The 18,988-nt window shown below is 31.9% G+C and overlaps 1 protein-coding gene across 2 annotated transcripts in view; it reads right to left on the bottom strand.

The window, feature by feature from the left end:
* LOC118186156 (adiponectin receptor protein-like) overlaps positions 1–18,988 on the bottom strand; it is a 46,311-nt gene that overhangs the window by 18,459 nt on the left and 8,864 nt on the right. Inside the window, exons 2-5 of one of the 2 annotated variants that reach the window (XM_085807440.1) lie at positions 15,056–15,111; positions 10,965–11,253; positions 9,567–9,737; positions 2,438–2,588 (exon numbers count right to left, since the gene is read on the bottom strand). In XM_085807440.1, coding sequence (XP_085663566.1) covers positions 2,438–2,588; positions 9,567–9,737; positions 10,965–11,252 — 610 coding nt within the window. In that variant the 5' untranslated portion in view covers position 11,253; positions 15,056–15,111. Of the gene's footprint in view, positions 1–2,437; positions 2,589–9,566; positions 9,738–10,964; positions 11,264–15,055; positions 15,112–18,988 lie in introns of both variants that reach the window. The other variant, XM_085807439.1, reaches the window with a different exon arrangement.

Raw genomic sequence — 18,988 nt, forward strand, 5'->3', positions numbered from 1 at the left:
ATGCAGCTAACTACAGCCAAGATTGGCTGCTTCCTCAGAAGTAGATAGGGTTGAATATTGAAAAGTAAGTAGCAGCACAGCCAGTCTGGGATCCTAGTCATAACATTCTTTCAACACACTAAAATACTTTCTTTTCTCATTTGATACGAGGAAAACAAGATTATGAGAGATTAAAAGACGATTTAAAGGCCTTCTGAAGTTAAGGGCTCTAAGGTCGAATATCCATCAAAAAATAACTATGAAAGCTATTGCCTGTTACTTCAGCAATTTATAAGTTGCACAGAAAATTTAAATGCATTGATTTTTTTTTTTTTTATGTAACTCAATTCAGTTGACCCTGCACTGTGACTGCCCCAGATGCTACTACTGCAGTAAAGCAAGTGTTACTAGAAAAATGACAGCTCAGCACATATCACTTATAAGCTTGAGTTGATATGCTGCAATAAGTAAACTAATTTCTGAACAGAAAGAATGATATAAATGTTTCCAAAATACTGTTAGAACATTACGAAGCAAGAAAAGTTGGCTTCCTTACACCATAGAATGATTTACAATTAATATTCTGTTCACTACTTTTAGCTGGATATTAAGTATGCAATAAAAGATACAACTTAGCAGGTTGGAGAACCAGTTGGCATTGTAAAGTCACAATCCTGAGTACTAAAGGACTACCAATGGCAAATAAGCCAGGATATGCTGAAGAATAACATGAAATTTGCAATCAGGTTGAAACACTGCAATCTGCTTAATTCTGTTCATTATTCTATGAATACTAACCATAGAAAATAATACATAGGATAAGTGGCTACATTAACAGCAATTTTTTTGTTTGCTTTTTGATATGAAAATGTAGTGGCACTACAGCAAAAAGTGTTTTCAGTCTTAATTGTTTACATTTTATTAATAAAAAATATTAAGGTTACTTTTTCACCTTCTTTTTAACATGCAATAAAATGTGATTTTCAGAACTAATACTTTTAAGCTATAATTTAAATATCAGGTCTTCAGAAAACCTCTCGATCTCTAATTTTTCATATTTAGAACATCATTATTGCATAAACTTGACATAAGTATTTTAAAGAATCATTTGAATAAAGCAATAGCTTGAAATCCATGAATGTTCTAATAGTTACACACAATGCAATGTCAGGGGAATGCAATCTTAGGAAAAGTTTTCTTTCCCATACACACTGCATATTCAGTGTTCAATGGAAAAACACATTTCCCCCTCTGCTCGAATATCTCCGACTAAATACCTTACAGCCATACATACACTCATCACACACAAATGAGTCCCTCTTTACACTAACTCAGAGAATTTATAATTTACTTTGTATAACTTCAGTGACAGTCCTGAAAAGATTCAAATATTCACTAAACAGTACACTAAAAATAGAAAGTACTATGACGTGACATACTATGGAATTATAATTTTCAAAAAGCATATGTGAAATTCAGACTTAAATGATTTAATATGCAATGCTTCATAACTTAATGATAATACATTAATACATACATATTATTAATCATCTCACATTATTGAATGCTTGCAGTATCTCAAGGATATTTCGAACAAGAAATGCAATACAGCAGGAAAATTTTGTAAGCATTTTCTATAACATATTTATATTATTTTAACTCACTGCAAAATACAAAAATTTTATATTGCAATTACTTCACAAAAGGAAACTACAGGATGTATGAGCAATGGTGAAAGCAAAAACTCGCATTATCATATATGCTTTCAATATTTAGCACTTCATAAAAATTATTAAAGGAAATCTTTCTAGATGCAAAGAAGAGAAGAAAATTTGTTTTAAAGTTTCACTCATTTCTACCGTTCTACAGGGATTCAGATTATGACAAAGTACTGAAGGGCAATCTGCTTAAGAAGGAGCGCAGATAAGCTAAATAAATCTTCCACAGTCAACAATGCCTTGAGAAGACGAGAGGGACCCTAGGACAAGCGAACTAACACACATGGTTTATAGGAGGGTAACACTTCTCCATCATAAAATAACAAACAAACAAAAAAAGTAATAGTCACTTTTACTGGGCTTTACAAGTTAAATGTTAAAGTAGACCTCGGCGAATCTGTTATGACCAGCATTTTTAAACTTAAAGGCAAAAATACTGAAGTATAATACAAAAATTGTATCTGATACCACATCAAATATTCTGCAGGTTTCATGCATGAACATCTTAAAGAACAGACATACTATTATTTTCATTTATGCTGTAGCAATCTCATATCACATGAAATCTTAAATTCTGCTAACAGCAAATATTATTTGAAAGTTAGGTAATGAAATATATTTTGTGTCTTGTAATGTGACAAGCTGTGCACTGTTAAAAGAAGAAAAAACATTAATCTGTCAATTTTAACATTTCCCTTAATAAAAACTGTATGAATCAAGAAGCATTCTGCAATACTTACCAAGTAAATGTGTCCAAATATTACCCGTTTCAGTGTGAATTCTAAAAATGGAACGAAAGCATGCACTGAATGACCTTAATGGTGGGCGATGGCCTTTGTGCAGAAAATCATTATCCTGTAACCACTCTGGCAATGAGCTAAAGTGGCAAACCTGAAATAAAGATGAACTTGCAACAAATTCATTCAAAACATTCAAAGAAAAATTCTTGCCAATATTATCATTTAAAGTAATTTACACTACATAAAAAAATAAAATGCATTGCGTCATGCACTTTAGTGTCTGCAATATAAAACACTAAATATTTTGGATATTATACTGCCGCAGAAAAATTTCAAGATGAAAAAGTTATTACATCTTTTATTAACTGCATAACATACGATTTATAAATGAAAACAAAAATTCTGTATTGCATACTAACAATTGTATGGGAAAATTTTATCTTAATAATTTAAGAGAAGTGTGCTATTTTGAATTAATCACTGAAGTCTCATGTCATGTAACAAATTTCAACTTTTTGTTACATATTTATTTGCATGACCTCATGTTTAATGGCACGTAAAATTTCTTCAATGGAAGTTTTAGAATCATCAAAATTTAGTTGCTTTTTAATTACCAACTACAGGATGAAAGGTCTGGTACAACTATAAATGCATTATCTAGCCACAGTAAAAGGAACATACCCTACAAAATGAGACAAGAGCCCACCTGGAGGCAAAATACTCACAACCTAGTAATCTTATCTCAAAAACAGGAAAACGCTGTTCAGCATCACTGATTTAATATGAAAGGGCACTCACTTAACAGATGGATACAATAAATAACTACCTGCATAGCCTAGAATTGGCCCCCCAAAAATGCATGACTTCTCCAACATTTGAGGAATAAATGGGCAGGCATGACAACAAAAACATAAGATAATGAGTAAACAATATCCATTATGTCAATACAGTATAATGACATAAACCATTAACACAACACATGCAGATGGGCTAACACAGCTTATAAGCATGTTTAAAGAGGCTACAAATGGCAACACGTGGAAAAATACACATCTGTGTACAAGAAAGTATCTCTGCATGTACATTCATCAAAATGGTAATATACAAATGTATGTGTCAGTGATATGAAGAATATGGATCCAGGAGACTAGCATATGTATTGTATATGCTTAAACTTTTATTTAGCCACACAAGGAGAAATCTACAGGAGTGAGACCAGGTTATTTGAATACGGCAAAGCACACAAGGGATCTCTGCCTAAAGGGAAAACATACTTTTGTGAATGACTTACTAAGGAAAACTACCTTTTATTTGTGTTACCCATGAGAAAAACCCTGAAATACAATCATGCAGCCAGCCTGTTCGCCTGGGTCCTGACCCAGGTTAGGCTATTAATATTTAGCAGTTTCAACCACTTGGCCAATGGTGGGGCCAATGAGACCACATGATTCTGGATTTAATAATGGCATCAAATTCAATGGTCTGTGGTTGTATATACATATGTTAAAGAATAAAAAAACTGCCATTTCATTTATGAAGAAAATTCTCTTTTCACGTATACAAAATACTGCACATTGGTTTTGCATGCTTCAGGTCATACATACAGGAGATAATTTATGATATTCATGTATGTAATATGTCTTTTCATACTAAATAAGTGACAATCTGCACCTAAAATTTTTTGCTGCATCTTATAATTTTTAAGGTACGACCTGAAATTTCTGAATTTTATCAGCAACAGGCAGCGTAACTGGTGCAATTTTACACAACATGGTCCTTTTGCTACAGCTATACATCACAATCATAGCTGTAGCTGGCAATGATCATCAATTATTCAGAGATGAATGAAGTTTCCCAATCACCCAAACATGACTTAAAACCACTTGAATCCTTATCTTGGACATAAATACACTTGAAATTTCTAGCATTCAAATGCAAATTTTGATGATGCAAGCATATGAGAACAAAAGGCTAGGCATATTTCACTAACCAAACTTAATAAAGACAAAAGCAATTTCCTTTAAATGGGCTGAGCATATATACCATTTATCTTAAAGAATTAAAAAAGCATTTCTTAGAACAAGTTACCATGCCCAGCCATCAAAATTTATTCTCAGTATCTCATAATACCACTTAAGGAAATGGACACAAGAACACTAAACTCGTTTTAACAAGTTTCGAGCAGGTTTTCATTTCAAACTTGATTAACTATCGCAATTTTTTCCTACAGCATGTATAAATCATGTCTACGAACACCAAGAATTACATTTACTGCAGAGCTATTTTGCATACAGATGTATTCTCTGGATCACTGTTACCTTGTCTGGTGGGTTTTTACTGCTGCAATGTGTGGCCTTCCAGATCAAATTTCTGCCTCCTTTGATCTGCACAATAACTACAATATTCATCATTAGTTTTCCTTCTGATTTCAGTGATTTCTTAACAATATTTCTATTACTTATTGAAGATAACACTTTCTCCCTTTTCTACTTAATAGTCATTTTACTAAATTTGCATATTTCAATAGTTTATCAAGAAAGAGATTGTTTCAACGGCTGTCTATTTTGAATATCCTGCTAAAGATTAATATTTTACTCATCTTTTCTCTTTAATTTTTATTTTCAAACAGCATCTTATTTTTACACATATATTCCAAGCTACGAATTCTAGTTTCAGTGGTAACTATGAGCGTTTTAATTTTTCCAGTGAAGTGCATCACTCAAAATTTGTATGCCTGTTTTGTAATACCAAACAGGCAAACACACTTTCAAGATAAAAAATTCTTTGTAAGACTATTTCTTTCCAAGCTGATGTACCAGAAAGAACAGGAATAACAACAGAAGCACCTGGCAAACAGAAAGTACGAGAATGGGTACAAAATTCAACAATAAGTAAAATATGTGATTTAGGAAGCACAATTTTAAAGTTTGCTTTTAGCACTAAAACCTGTCAGTATGATACAACCAGTCTTTTTTTTGTTTTTTTTTTTTATTTTCAATAAATCCAAGATTTATTTTTTAAGGAACATACAGAACATTTTGTAAATCGGCTAGTTCTTAACGGCAAAGCACTCAAATATTATTTGCCATTAAAAGAGAAGCTTTTGTTGTGGACTTGGGGGGGGGAAGAACAAGGTTTGCATTCTCTTTTTTAATATATGAAGAAAACCATGAAAAAGTTTTTGCGACCAGCCCATTTAAAAGGAAATAAAAAATGGAACCAATAATGAATACTTAGCAGTTTCAGTCAGTTACTCCCTTGAAGAAGAGAAATTGCAGTTTGAAAAATCGACATAATTTACTACTTGAATTTCAACCATCACATAGTATACCATTATTAATATAACTAGAAAACATGATAATTTTTTCACTTTTGTTCAGAGATAAACATTTAAACCATTCTCCATTGCTGACATTGCACGAGGTTTGTGAGAAAAGTAACAAGACTGGCAACACTGCGGGTGATATGGTAATGCCGTATCTAACAAGGCTGTGTTAGACTGGTTTGTTTATCTCCTCCACTTCCTCAGTCCAAGTTACAACTCCGTACAACTAACATAGCAGTTTTGACAATGCCATAAGTGAAGTTATATTTTTGTTGTGTTACAGAAATGAAGCATCGGAATTTACAGAAAAATTGTGCAATAAAGTTTTGCGTGAAACTTGCTGAATCCATGAGTGTGACTTTTGAAAAGTTGAAACAAGCACATGGAGAAGCATTGTTTATCAAGAGCATAAGTTTTCCGCCAGAACAAATAATTTTTGGAAGGCTGAGAAAACATTGAAGATGAACCTCATTCAGGAAAGACCTGCAACTTCAAAAAGTGACGAAAGCATTGAAAGTGTGAAGGCTCTTGCGAGGTCAGACCATTGTTTAACAATAAGAATGAAGAGTTAAATTTAAACACTTTTGTCGTACATCAATTTTTGACAGACGATTTGAACATGCAAAAGATTTGTGACAAAGTGATGCCGAAAAACCTCACAACTGAGAAGGACAATCGAAAAAAACGTGCATTGATCTTTTTGAGAGGATTGCCGATGACCAAGACTTCCTCAATTGTGTAATCACAGGTGATGAATCCTGGATATTTGAGTACAATCCTAAAACAAAGTGGCAAAGCAAAGAGTGGCACACTCCATCATCTTCGTGGCCGAAGAAAAGTCGAAAGAGCTAATTAAAGATCAAGACCATGCTGATTTTTTTTTTTTTTTTTTTTTTTGACAAAAAAGGGTATCATGCACACAGAATATGTTCCACCAGGACAAACTGTGAACCAAGTATTTTATAAAAGTGTCCTTGAAAGGCTCAGGAAAAAAGTGATTCGTGTGATACCAGACATTGCTCACAAGTGGATGCTTCATCATAACAATGTCCTTTCCATCAGTGAATTTTTGACGTCAAAACGCATTATCGTTATTCCTCAACCCCCCTATTCACCCGATTTGAGTCCTTGCAACATTTTCCTTTTTACAAAATTGAAACATGTCCTAAAAGGGCATCATTTTAGAACTCTGGAGAAATTTAAAAGACTGTGACTGTTAAAATCCATACCAGATGAAGAAAGACTTCCAGCGCTGCTACCAAGAGTGGAAACAATAACTCTGCCGGTGTATAGCTGCCCAAGGGAACTACTTTGAAGGAGATAATGTTGTTTGAAAAAACTAAAAACTTTAGTAAGTACACACTCAATCTCATTACTTTTCTAACACACTACGTAATAACCTAGTTAAATTGGAAGTCCTTGAGGGCTAGAATATTGAAGAACTGTGCAGCAACTTATTGCAGAGTTCTAGTAAGTAAACAGTCCAAGAAAGGGTTAAATTTGCCCTTTATTACAATTCAAAATAGATGAACAGATGGCACATTCTCAGTTTACAATAAGCCTCTACTTGGGCTAACTCAAGATAGAAAATATAAAACTAATCTAATTAAAAACCACCTAAAGCTGCACAGAATCAACTAACAGAGTTAGGCCTTATTTAAGATCACCAGTAAATACTAGCAGGCACATAATATGGCTGAATAGTAGTAAGATTATACTTTTAGCAACAAATGTAGCGGGAAGGCAAAAAACGCTCTCCTAACTCTTCTAGTAAAGTGATACAGACTTCAGCTTAAATACTTGCTTTTCATTTAAATGTTTACATAAAACATAATTCTAAAAACTTATTCTGGAAGGGAAAATAGGTGTGAAACGAAAAAGTAAAGGAAAGGCTTGTTCCAAAATAAAAATAACTATTAGAAAATTAAAATAAACCCCTACAACATCTTTGTATTAAAAAAAAAAAAAAAAAAAAAAAAAAAAAAACTTTTCCCAAGTTTTTGTATACTGCGAACATTTACAATTACTTACAGTTTCTGTATCACTTTCTTTATCAATATGTACTTACAAAAAAGCAACAGATTTTATAAAACTTGACATGTATTTGGAAGGTTAACCATTTTTTAATCTAGGTTAGTTCTTCCAACACCTATAATTAGAATTAATGGTACTCTTCTGTTATCAGGACTAGATTCAGAAATTTATGTATGCATTCATGTATGCATATGTACATGTGTGTACACATACACATGCATATACATGTACATCTCTGAATCCAGTCCCAATAACTGTAGAGTACTGAATTAAAACTCGCAAAATATTACATGATGTGTACTTATACAGCAAGTGAGACTTACAGAGCAGCAAAATTTTTGTTTGCATGAAATCATATCAAGCATGACAAAAGCCCTGTACAAACCATGTTTTAATCACATTATAAGAGAGATAATTTAGATATCTATTTATTTAAGCACATAAAATTTCAACATAGGCAAGTTAATTCCTAATGAACTTAATATTTCATGATGTTTGACAAAAAATAATTTTAAAGATTTCATGTATACTTAGAAAGTAAATATAAAATTAAGACACGGAATAGTTTTTTATGCACTGAAAGTATTCAGCTATCTTCAGTTTTCAGATATGAAAACCCTTAATTTTCAACAAAAACTTGTGAATTTTCAAAATAAATCTTTAAAATTTGTCAACTCTTATTGTTAAATTGGCTCGTAGAAACCCTCCGAGCGGTCATGAGATTTTTTGTCACTTGATACCTATTAGCTTATAACTTAAAATATTTTGCTTTCTTACTTTCTTTAACAATGCAAATGTAATCTTAATGAATGTAAGTTTATGAAAATAGAGGCTAAAATAAGTAATTATATAAATTTAGCCAATAAATGCTGCACAAATACAGGTCTTCATGACAAATCCCAAAACCCATGCCACTCAGAGAGTTAAAGCACACCATTCCAGTAATTTGACAGAACTGATAGATGCAATACAGAATAACAAAACAGCTTTAAAGTTAATACTTAGAAATATCAGTGAAATACCATATGAAATAAGAAATAAATACACAAGACAATGTCTGAAATGCTTCAAAACCTTCAAAATAAAACTTCAGTCCTGCAAATAATGATTGGTTTGGCCAATTTGATTATGGCAAAGCATTCAAGAGCTATCTGCCTGAAGAAAGGCCTTTTTTTTAAGACTAAAAATATTTTACTTAGTTTGCTATCAAGTCTTCCTTTTTTTCATAATAGGCCTGTGATAAACAAATTTAACATTAATTCATGACTCATATACTATTTGAAGTCTGTATAACAAAACACTGGTGTAGACAGTACATTCTGCACATGTTCCAGTGTTTAATGGTCTCATATCTTGGCAGTTACTATGCAGTATGGTTATTAAAGCATTTTTAAATTTACACTAGTAATAATTAGACTCCAGTTGTTGTTAAAGTAAATATAATAAACTGGCATGTGAGTGACATAACACAATAATCCAAGCTCTTCAAACTCAACACTGCATTGAAACTGTCACATTTCAACACATATATATTAAAAAAGCAGAAAGATTCTACATGAAATCTAAAAACAAGAAAATGTAATAAAACTTAAAATCATGATAGTTACCCAATTCTAACTATACTGCTTAATGTCTGTCCATATTTAGAAACAATTTATGATTAGTTTCTAAAGCTAAAAATTTTTTTGTTGGTATACTAAACAGAACTATTTAAATGCAGGGATATCTTAATATTAAATGAAGATAAATAATTATTGTAAGTATACAAACCTTCCATGCACCTCCCCAAATTTTTCTAACCAGCTGCTCAGCATTTTCAACATCTTCTAATACTTTCCGTACTAAATGTTCAGCTTGCTTAGCAGCTCTAGCAGTTTGCTCAGCAGCTCTATTATGCAAAGACATGTATAAGCTACCGAAGTCATCCGACTCGCTTGGCACCTAAAATAAAATTGAAATAAATATATGTAACAAATATACCAAATACTACAAAACACAAGAATTACAAATAGAAAAGTTTAAAAGTACAGGATTTTTTTTATAATACTCTAAGTCAGTGTCTTAAATATTTGGATCCTTAGTCTGTATAGTAATAAATACAATAAAAAGATTATGAATTATAAATATATTAGACAGCAGTCTAAGAAATATCATCTACAATCCTGAGGGGGGGAAAAATCAAAATATTTATGAATTGATATGGCCAGCCATTAGGTGGCGCTTCAGGCACTCGGTCCTCAAAACAGTTTTGATTTCCAAGCAGAAAAATGCAGTCATGAAGGAGTGAAGCCTAAGAATCTAAAAGTATCAGCCTAATAACTCAAAGGCTTGAAAGTTATATATTAATAATATAAGTAAATCATGTAGTGTGTGTCAAAATTGCTCATTATTTATGTGGACATCACTTACCTCCGAAATTAAAAAAATAACTCCTTTTACACAAAACTTTAACATCTGAATTTTCCTGTCATGCAATTTTCTTTGTGAGAAATAACTAAAATTTATATGTGAATTCTGCAAAATACTTTTCTCATGTTTACAAAATTTTACAACAGTCAAAATGAGGAGATTCACACTGGTGCCACTGTTGAGTCTTAAATATTATTTTATCACAAGTACAGAAAAAATACTTAATAGGATAACCAATATTGCCAATTTTTAAAACATGAAATACACCTAAATTCAACGAAATGCTCACACAAAAAAATGTGTAACACAGCAGACAGATGCACAGACTACAGGAAATAATTTTCACCCTTTCACTTTACAGCATGCAATATCAGATTACAGTTTAGTGAAAAGTTGAAGAAAGGCCTTCACAAACATAAATAAGATCACTTCTTATACTTCAGTATATTTATTTATATGCACTGCTCAAATTGACACAGCCACTATTTTCAATAAAGCATTTACATATTTGCCAAGGCATAACAAGTGACACAGTTCAAAACTGAGGGTGATAACACAGGTTTCAGGGCATATTTGAAATTAGAATACATGAATATTTGGAATATTGGCCTTGCTTATTCTGGGACAAAACCTTCATTGACCAACACAGCCTACAGGATTAAATTTGCACATCTCACTGAAACAAAATAAAGTATCTGAAAGAATTTTATCACATTATGAGGAGAATTTAAATGAGGGAAGTCTTGCCAAAATACTAACCAATGAGCTTTCATCAGGAAGAACAGCTGATGGAAACAATCTTTTCCTTAAATTAGTCTCTTCTTCTACATCCATACATTCTGAGCTATCTGAAAGTGAAAGCTCCTCAAATATTTCTGGTGGAAGGGGTTCAGGAAATTCAACAGGATCATTCAAAAGTGCAGTAAAATTAGGAACAGCAGTTGAGGTTACAGCACTTGCAGAGGCAACATTTGAAGTAGCAGCATTAGAAGTGACAGCACGCGTAGGGGCAGCACTTAAAGTGGTAGCATTAGATGACAAATCCATTCTGAAAAATGCTGAAATGTAAGAAAAATCACTATTTCAAAATGCTATATTAAAGTATAGTTCATACTGACAAACAAAATATCAGTTAATGATGCCTCCAATGATGAGTGGCTTTACATATAATTTGTAAAGTACACATCTTTGTTTTCATATTGCTTAACAAAAGGTGTACTTTAATATTCAGAATAACATCATATAAAAAAGCAGTTTCACGAATGTTCGTGAACTGCTTTATGGGAAACATTTAATTTCAGAGGATGTACAGAAGACCATGCATATATTTTAGATCAGCTACAGAGCTTACTACATGAGAATCAATTTTATTGTTCGTCAACTGCTAAGGAATGTCAAGCTACAGGAAAACATCTTTCATGAACAATGACAGATCATTAAATGATTTCTTAAATTCTAGCAAAATACTGTTAAATTTTACAATAAAATATTATATGCATATTTCAAATAAATGTATGTAATATTTTTTAATTCTCAATGAAACTAACATGTAATAATTCCATGATTAAATAATAAAAAATTCATAATGCTATTTTCATATGTATATGCATAGGTATTATGCATGTGCTTATTTGCTTAGTATAACAATGTACACGTACGTAATTTACTAGCCTTTACTTTTGCAACCATTAGTTGTAGACATATGTTTTGAGTTATAAAAACATTTTATAATTGGAAATATTGTAATTCAGCAAATATTCATGTTTTGTACTTTTAAATTGGGGGAGAAAATTACTGTCACAAATTTACAGAATCTTTTTCCAAGGTTTTCCGACACCTATATGTAATATTTCCAAAAATCGTATGAAATACAGAAAGTGCAGCTCTCATCTGACAAAAATTGACAGAGATATTTAAAGTTGCACTGCACATGCATAGGAATCATATTTTCAGACAGAGTATGATGAAAACTATATGCAGATCATTCAGAAGGAAGCTACCATAAAATGTTTTTCTGAATGATAAGACTGATATTTTGAAAGCTTTGATTTAGCTATTAACAATACTGCATAATAAACAACTGAAGAAATAATTTTTAACTTAGCAAAAAACATCCTAGTTTTAACTTTAAAAAACACTGCTCAAAATATATACAAAATAAAATTCAACTGGCAACAAAATACAAAATTTATGATGATGAATTTGGAAATTTCCTTGAAAACAAATTATTTGGAAAACATGCATCTATTAACCGACAATTCATGAAACTAATGAACAGTTTTATAAATACACAAGTTCTCATATATATTAACTATAAGAGGTGTTTAAATGGAAAGGTACAAACATCATAACAACCAATCCAGTTGAAATTTCAATATGCCGCTTTGGAATAACATAGTGAGACATCCAGGGATGTGAATTGTGGTGTCCAGCGTGGTTGTGTGCATACGCGGGTGCCTGCACATGACGCAGGAGAGAAGTAAGCAGTTGCGTGTTTTGCCCAATTGATGAAGCAGTGCGTGTGATGACACCGTGGCGTTCACATAGCAAAACTCAATGACTAAGGAGCAGCGAGGTATTGTCAGATTTCTGACTGTGGAAAGGGTTAAACCGGCTGATATGTATTGTCACATGGCGGCCATATATGGGGAAGACAGCAAGTCCGACAAATCTGTGAAAAAGATAAGTGCAAATTTTTGTGAAGGACTGAAGTGTTTGAGTGATGACCTATGATCAGGCAAGGCAAACACGGTAATCATGGCTGAACTCATCATCAACAAGGTGAATGATCTGATGAGAAGCGACATCTGACAGGGAAGTGCTTAAATTCGAACGACGAACTGAAGAACTCGGGGCTTAATTTCTAAGATTAGAAGTGCCGGTGCCCTATGGAAGACCGCCAGCAAAGAGGAACAAGAGTAAATAAATAAATAAAATGACTATTAAACTATTTAATAATTAATAATTTTAAAATTAAAGAGTTAATTATCACATTAATTGATAGCTATTTAATTAATGTTTATAAATTGTTATTTAATCAATAATTATTATATAATTATAATTCAATTGGTAATTATTAAATAATTATTTATTGAAATAATTAAAGATTAAAATAATTAAATCATTAAAATTAAATAAAATGTAAAGAGATTGAAATTTAATACGTGATTTTTAATATAATTTTATAGTTAAAATAAAATTTTCAAGAAAAAATTTCTAGAAATTGTTATTCAGTTACATAAAAGAAGTGCCGCAGCCTTCTTATTCAGGGCTCCGGTGCGTTCCGGCTAGAATTATGATTTATTACAGAAACTAAGAAGCACTGGAGCCGGGAGGCTCTGGCCCATTTTAAGCTCTGATCGTAAGGGGGGGGGGAAGTTCTTTTATCATCACAAAAAAATAAATATACTTAAAGTATAGCTGATGAAAATTCCAGGGCGAAACAGAATGAGGGTATAAGTGGGTGGAAACAAAAAATGAGGGGAATCTTGGTGAGAGAGAACGTTTTCTTTGACCGCGGATCTCTGCTGATATAATTATAGCCATGAAGCAGATGTGTATAAGGGGTAAAATGAGTCCTGAATCTGACTCCTAAGGATGAATGTAAATTTGCTGGCTACGCTTCCCCCCATTAGTGGATACTGTGGGAAGACAATCTATAGGACGTGCTTCAGCAGTTTATCTCAGTATTTCACTCTTACTGTACTTGCTGTCACTTAAGGCACATTTTAGAACACAAATTTTCCTTCCTGTGAAGATAACTAACTGTAAGCATCGATAACAACACATTAGATACGATGGCATGGCGAGAAATTTACGCGTTCCTGGACAAACTCCCCCAAATTTATTGTTTTTCTTAAAAGGAAAGGTTTTCGCATGTGAGCAAGGAGACTACTTGAACGTCTCATGATCTCACGAGTTCGTATTTCTAGGGAAATAGAGTATTGCAAGGTCTGCTTGTTGTTAAACTAAAATGTTAGGAATTCTAAATTTTTTCCCTTTAAATTGTGGTTCAGTTTTATAAAGAGAAATACCGAAGCTCATCTTATTTAGGGCTCCGGTGCGCTCCGGCTACAATTGTAATTTACCTTAAAAATTGAGAAGCACCGGAGCTCGGCTCTGGTGGGCTCCGGTGCAATTTAAGCACTGGAAAGACTGCTTCCTGCGATAGCTACAATAGGGAATCCTTTGTTTCACGACATAGTAGGATAGTTACACTCAGGCGTCTGGTGATTACTTGTGAATAAAGACTTCAATACATCCACAGTGTCGTTTCATACCTTTTTCATTTGAATATCCTTCATACAAGCAGAGGAGGAAGAATTTAATTCCTTGAACTGGCACAATTCTATTAAATCGCTGTTTAGCTCACAATGCTTTACATTTTTCCGTACAATTTTTATTAAATTTGAAATGGCGAAGTATAGAACTCTTTTGCTGAAATTTGAGACTCGCATCTGATCGAAAAACTAAGACACCACCAGACAAATTCTACAACTTCAGATTTCTCCTGCACTATTTAAGATTACTTCTCAAAGTAAGCAGTGGAAATTTTTAGATAATTCCTATTGGTTTAGCACAATGGTTTTTCTAAAATATTTTTTAGGTCCATGAACTGATTACTAAAATTTAATCAGGCAATTTATTACCATTTAGCAACTAATTTTATAGCTTATTTTGGCAGTAAACAAGTTCTTAAAAATGTTTAATCCAACCATACAAATTAAACAATAATAATTTTAAATAATTTTTAGAATTCACATCAAAATAGTTCATGAAGAAAATTACAGTAAAAGACATACGAAAGTAAAATGACATAACAATTATAAACTAATAAAATTTCGAATTACCTTCAGAAACGTTAAATGTAAAAAATCACAGCTATGCTTTCAAAAGGTCAGAAACCCTAAAATATAAAAGTTACAAATAAATTCAATGAAATAAACCATCTGTTAAAACAATACACACTTTACTGATTACAGTCATAAATGGACAAACTTTCTAATCAGACCACAACATTTTAAGATATGCTGATGAAATCAATTTTAGAAGAAATAATTTTACCAGTACATTTGTAAAATATCAAATTTATATAATATAAATGTGATATTTTGAGATCAGGTTAGCAGATACTTTTTGGTTATACTTTAGCACAGATTTTTATAACATTAGTAACAATACACTAAACAGAAAATGACCTAATTGATATAAATAACTTAAACTATGATACTTTTGAGCTATGGTGGGCATTACAAAATCAAATTGCCAAATACAAACTGCACAGCATGACAATAATCAAAGTAGAAAATGCAGAGAAATAAAAAATTTCTGAAAAATGTAAATGAATTACTTTTTTTTTTTTTTTGCACGTTAATTACTGCAACTGCAGCTAATATAGCTTCGAAGGCACTTTCATTTCCTAGGCATTGGTGCCACATTACATTCTGCTAAATAAGACTTAAAGGTAAATCTCAGCCATATGCAACACTCACTGAAGAGAAAGGCATTTATTATGTTCTTCCAAATTACATAAACTTTTCTGTTTATGGTATATGTAAATATTAGCTATAATTTGGTGACATAAGTGTGGTTAATGTTAATAAAACAGGTAATGACAGAATTTTTGTCATTTATCCATCAAAATAAATATACTTATGCCACCACATTCAAAACAATTAATTCCACGATGATGCACAGTAGGCTTGTTTACAATTCAAAATTCCATTATTTTTCTTTTAAAGCAATTTTATCTTGCATTTAATATATGATGAATTTGGAACAATTTAAACTATTAATGGCAGGAGTTAACATCAACAACTAGTAATTAAATGGTTATTATCAAAATAAAAAACTGAAATGACTGTTTCTAATAAAAGCAATAATGCTAATTTATCAAAAATACTGGTTATTAACACTCATATTCTATCTTTCGAAAGTTTTCATCCTAAAAAAGAAAAATTTAAATATTATTGACAATGTTTAAAAAAGAACTTGATGATGAAAAATGCTTTCCAAGATAAACCTAAAAGCATACAAATGTTACTCATCTTCAAAGCAGCATCAAATTAGACCACCTGGGTGTCTTCTACCTGCCCCAAAAGTTCCCAGTGAATTAGAAAATGATGAAATCTTAAAAGTTTTAGAAAATCATTTAGAACCAAAGACAAATGCTCTAGTCTCATAATATTACTTTCATCAACTTAACAAAAATAAGAAAACTGTATCTCCAGTTATTAGGTAAATTTGCAATGTGATATTGCTGAATGTGAATTTACTGTTGTTTGCAGATGCAGTAAAAAGGTACTGATAGCTCATATTTACATACAAAAGTGCAATTTATGGTTAGTCAATATTTTAGGGTACTCCTTAGACTATTGCCAAGTTGTTATTTCATTTATGGTAACTTGAGTAGTTGAATGTTCTCGAAACCCTATTATGATATGATTGGTTGTAATGAGTCATTGAGGTGATTTTAATTTCTCAGAGCTTATTTCTGTGTTGGATGTCGCATAAGAAGTACATTGCTTATTTTGTGCTGTACACTGTAAAATGGTTGCCTGTGATAAGGTTAATATGAAGTTTCTATACGATTTGGAATAAATGGGAAAAGAAGCATCAACTGACTGGTGTGTAAATGAAGGTTTACTCAGTAATCATTATAAACGATCTGCTTGTACGAAGGAAATGTGTATGATCGAACATAAAGATCACTCAGATGGCTTTGAATGGATAAGTCACAAGAAAAGTTCAAATGCACACTATATAAAAGGTTCCATTAGAAAGGAGTCATGGTTTGAGAAGAGTCATTTAAATATTATCGAGATTTTGATTTTTATGTGGATGTGGGTGTATGAAGCTAATATTAAAATGATTAATGAAACTGAATTAAATTGCTTATTTTTGTGAATTTGTGTAGTGACTGCAGTATACAGATTCTTGTTAAGATAATTTTAGACAGTTTTTAGCTGTTAAGAAATTTTGTGTCGCACATATCAAAGGAACAGAAATTTTTAAATAAGTAAGTTGATATTTCCTTTTTGTCCTGCACAGACTAGATAACACGTATTTCCATTTTTATGTTATTTCCTTGTTTGATTTAAAATGAAGTTTACTGAGATAATATATTTTGTATTTTAATTATGTTTTGGATGTCATTTTACTGGGAAAGGCATTGGATGTAAACAGGAATGGCATGAAAAAATCACCAAGAGGTACCCTGAAATATATTTTTACCCAATTTATTCCTGTCAACTGAATCAAAAAGCTAATATTACAATCTGAATATATTTATTTTAATGCTTTTGTTGATTGAGGCTTAAAAATAAAAAGCTGCAAGTTATTGAAATCACAAGCATTAAATAACAGATATTTCTAGAACTTTCTGCTTCTCGAATTTATTGGAAGGCATATGAGGGCTGAATCATGGTTACAGTTATTCAATTACTATACATATTACAGTAATACATATCACTATTACAGTAAAAATATTGCCAAATAGTCACCAGGCTTGGCAATCTTTGACAATTTTTTGCCAAATTTGGTGAAAAAATTAGTCATGAAAACCCTCGCAAAATTAGCAATAGCCATTGTTCGATAGACTTGCTCCTGTATTTTTACCTTCCCAGAAAGCTTTGCTTCTTTTTATATTCATGTTGCATTAGGATTAGAAACCTAAAAATTAGTCCAGATGAAATTGATCAAAATACAGAAAATAAAATCTTAAAGACATCATTGATACTGCAGAAATTTTTCCAGAAATAATGAATTTCATAATCAAACTGAGATTATATGATGCATCTATGCCTAGTCACATTCCACAATGAAATATAACTTATGCTTCATGAGAAAAGGCTTGAAAAAAATTCTCTTGAAGCAGCTGGAATAATATGTAAACCCAACACAAGGGAACTGGAATGGCCATTAGTTTTAATTTTTAAGTGGGATAGAAGAGTTCAATTTTATGTGGATTAAAATTTTTGTTAATAACTTACTTATGAATGCAAGAAAAACTGATGATCTAAGGGATTCAAAGACATAGGATACACTGTTGAAGGTGATCTCAGTATCTTAATATTTTCTGCCACAATGCATAAATGTTTAATTCTTGTTTGAAAGGTGTTCATTTCTTTCTGTTCTAGTGTGAGTCATAGTCATTAACCTTAAGCAAAAAGATTTTTTCATCATTCATACTTAGTTTTACCATGGGCAGTAACATCAAAAGAAGCTGTAGTTTTTTTTTTTAATCACTTAAACTCGGCTGTAACAGCTTAATTACAAAGCTCTAATCTCAGTACCTTACATATGCAACAACAAAAAGATCTTCAGAAATTTCAATGGCTAATCTTTGGAATATGGTAACAGGTAGTTTGGCGACATCTTGGTAAGGCGATAAAGGTTACTAGCTAGGACTTTAGTAGCAGTGTACACGGATAAAGTCAAGAGTGTGCGCAATACCATTTTTGTGCAAGTCTGGGATGTTTTTTTATGTGAAAATAGGTTGACATGTACATGGATACCATGTATGTGCAATTCTTAAAAACGCGGCAAGCAGTTTTCTATTCTGCACTTTCTCCCAATTTCGCACCTAATCTTCATCATGATTAAGGACTTTTGTTCCATAAAAGTTCTAGCATAAGCGTAATTCGGCTAGCAGATTGTTGGAAAAAAATGCCAAGTTAAAAAAAAAGCCTTTACTTCGTGAAAACAAAATGGCGTCCAAACAAAAACTAGCAGGTTGCTGTAGCAGTATTGGTCGCCAAATTTTCACCAAGTTACCATAATCC

This window comes from Stegodyphus dumicola, chromosome X1 (genome assembly GCF_044657685.1).
Source record: "Stegodyphus dumicola isolate Sdum_Otavi_A_Nest chromosome X1, ASM4465768v1".
NCBI lineage: Eukaryota > Metazoa > Arthropoda > Arachnida > Araneae > Eresidae > Stegodyphus > Stegodyphus dumicola.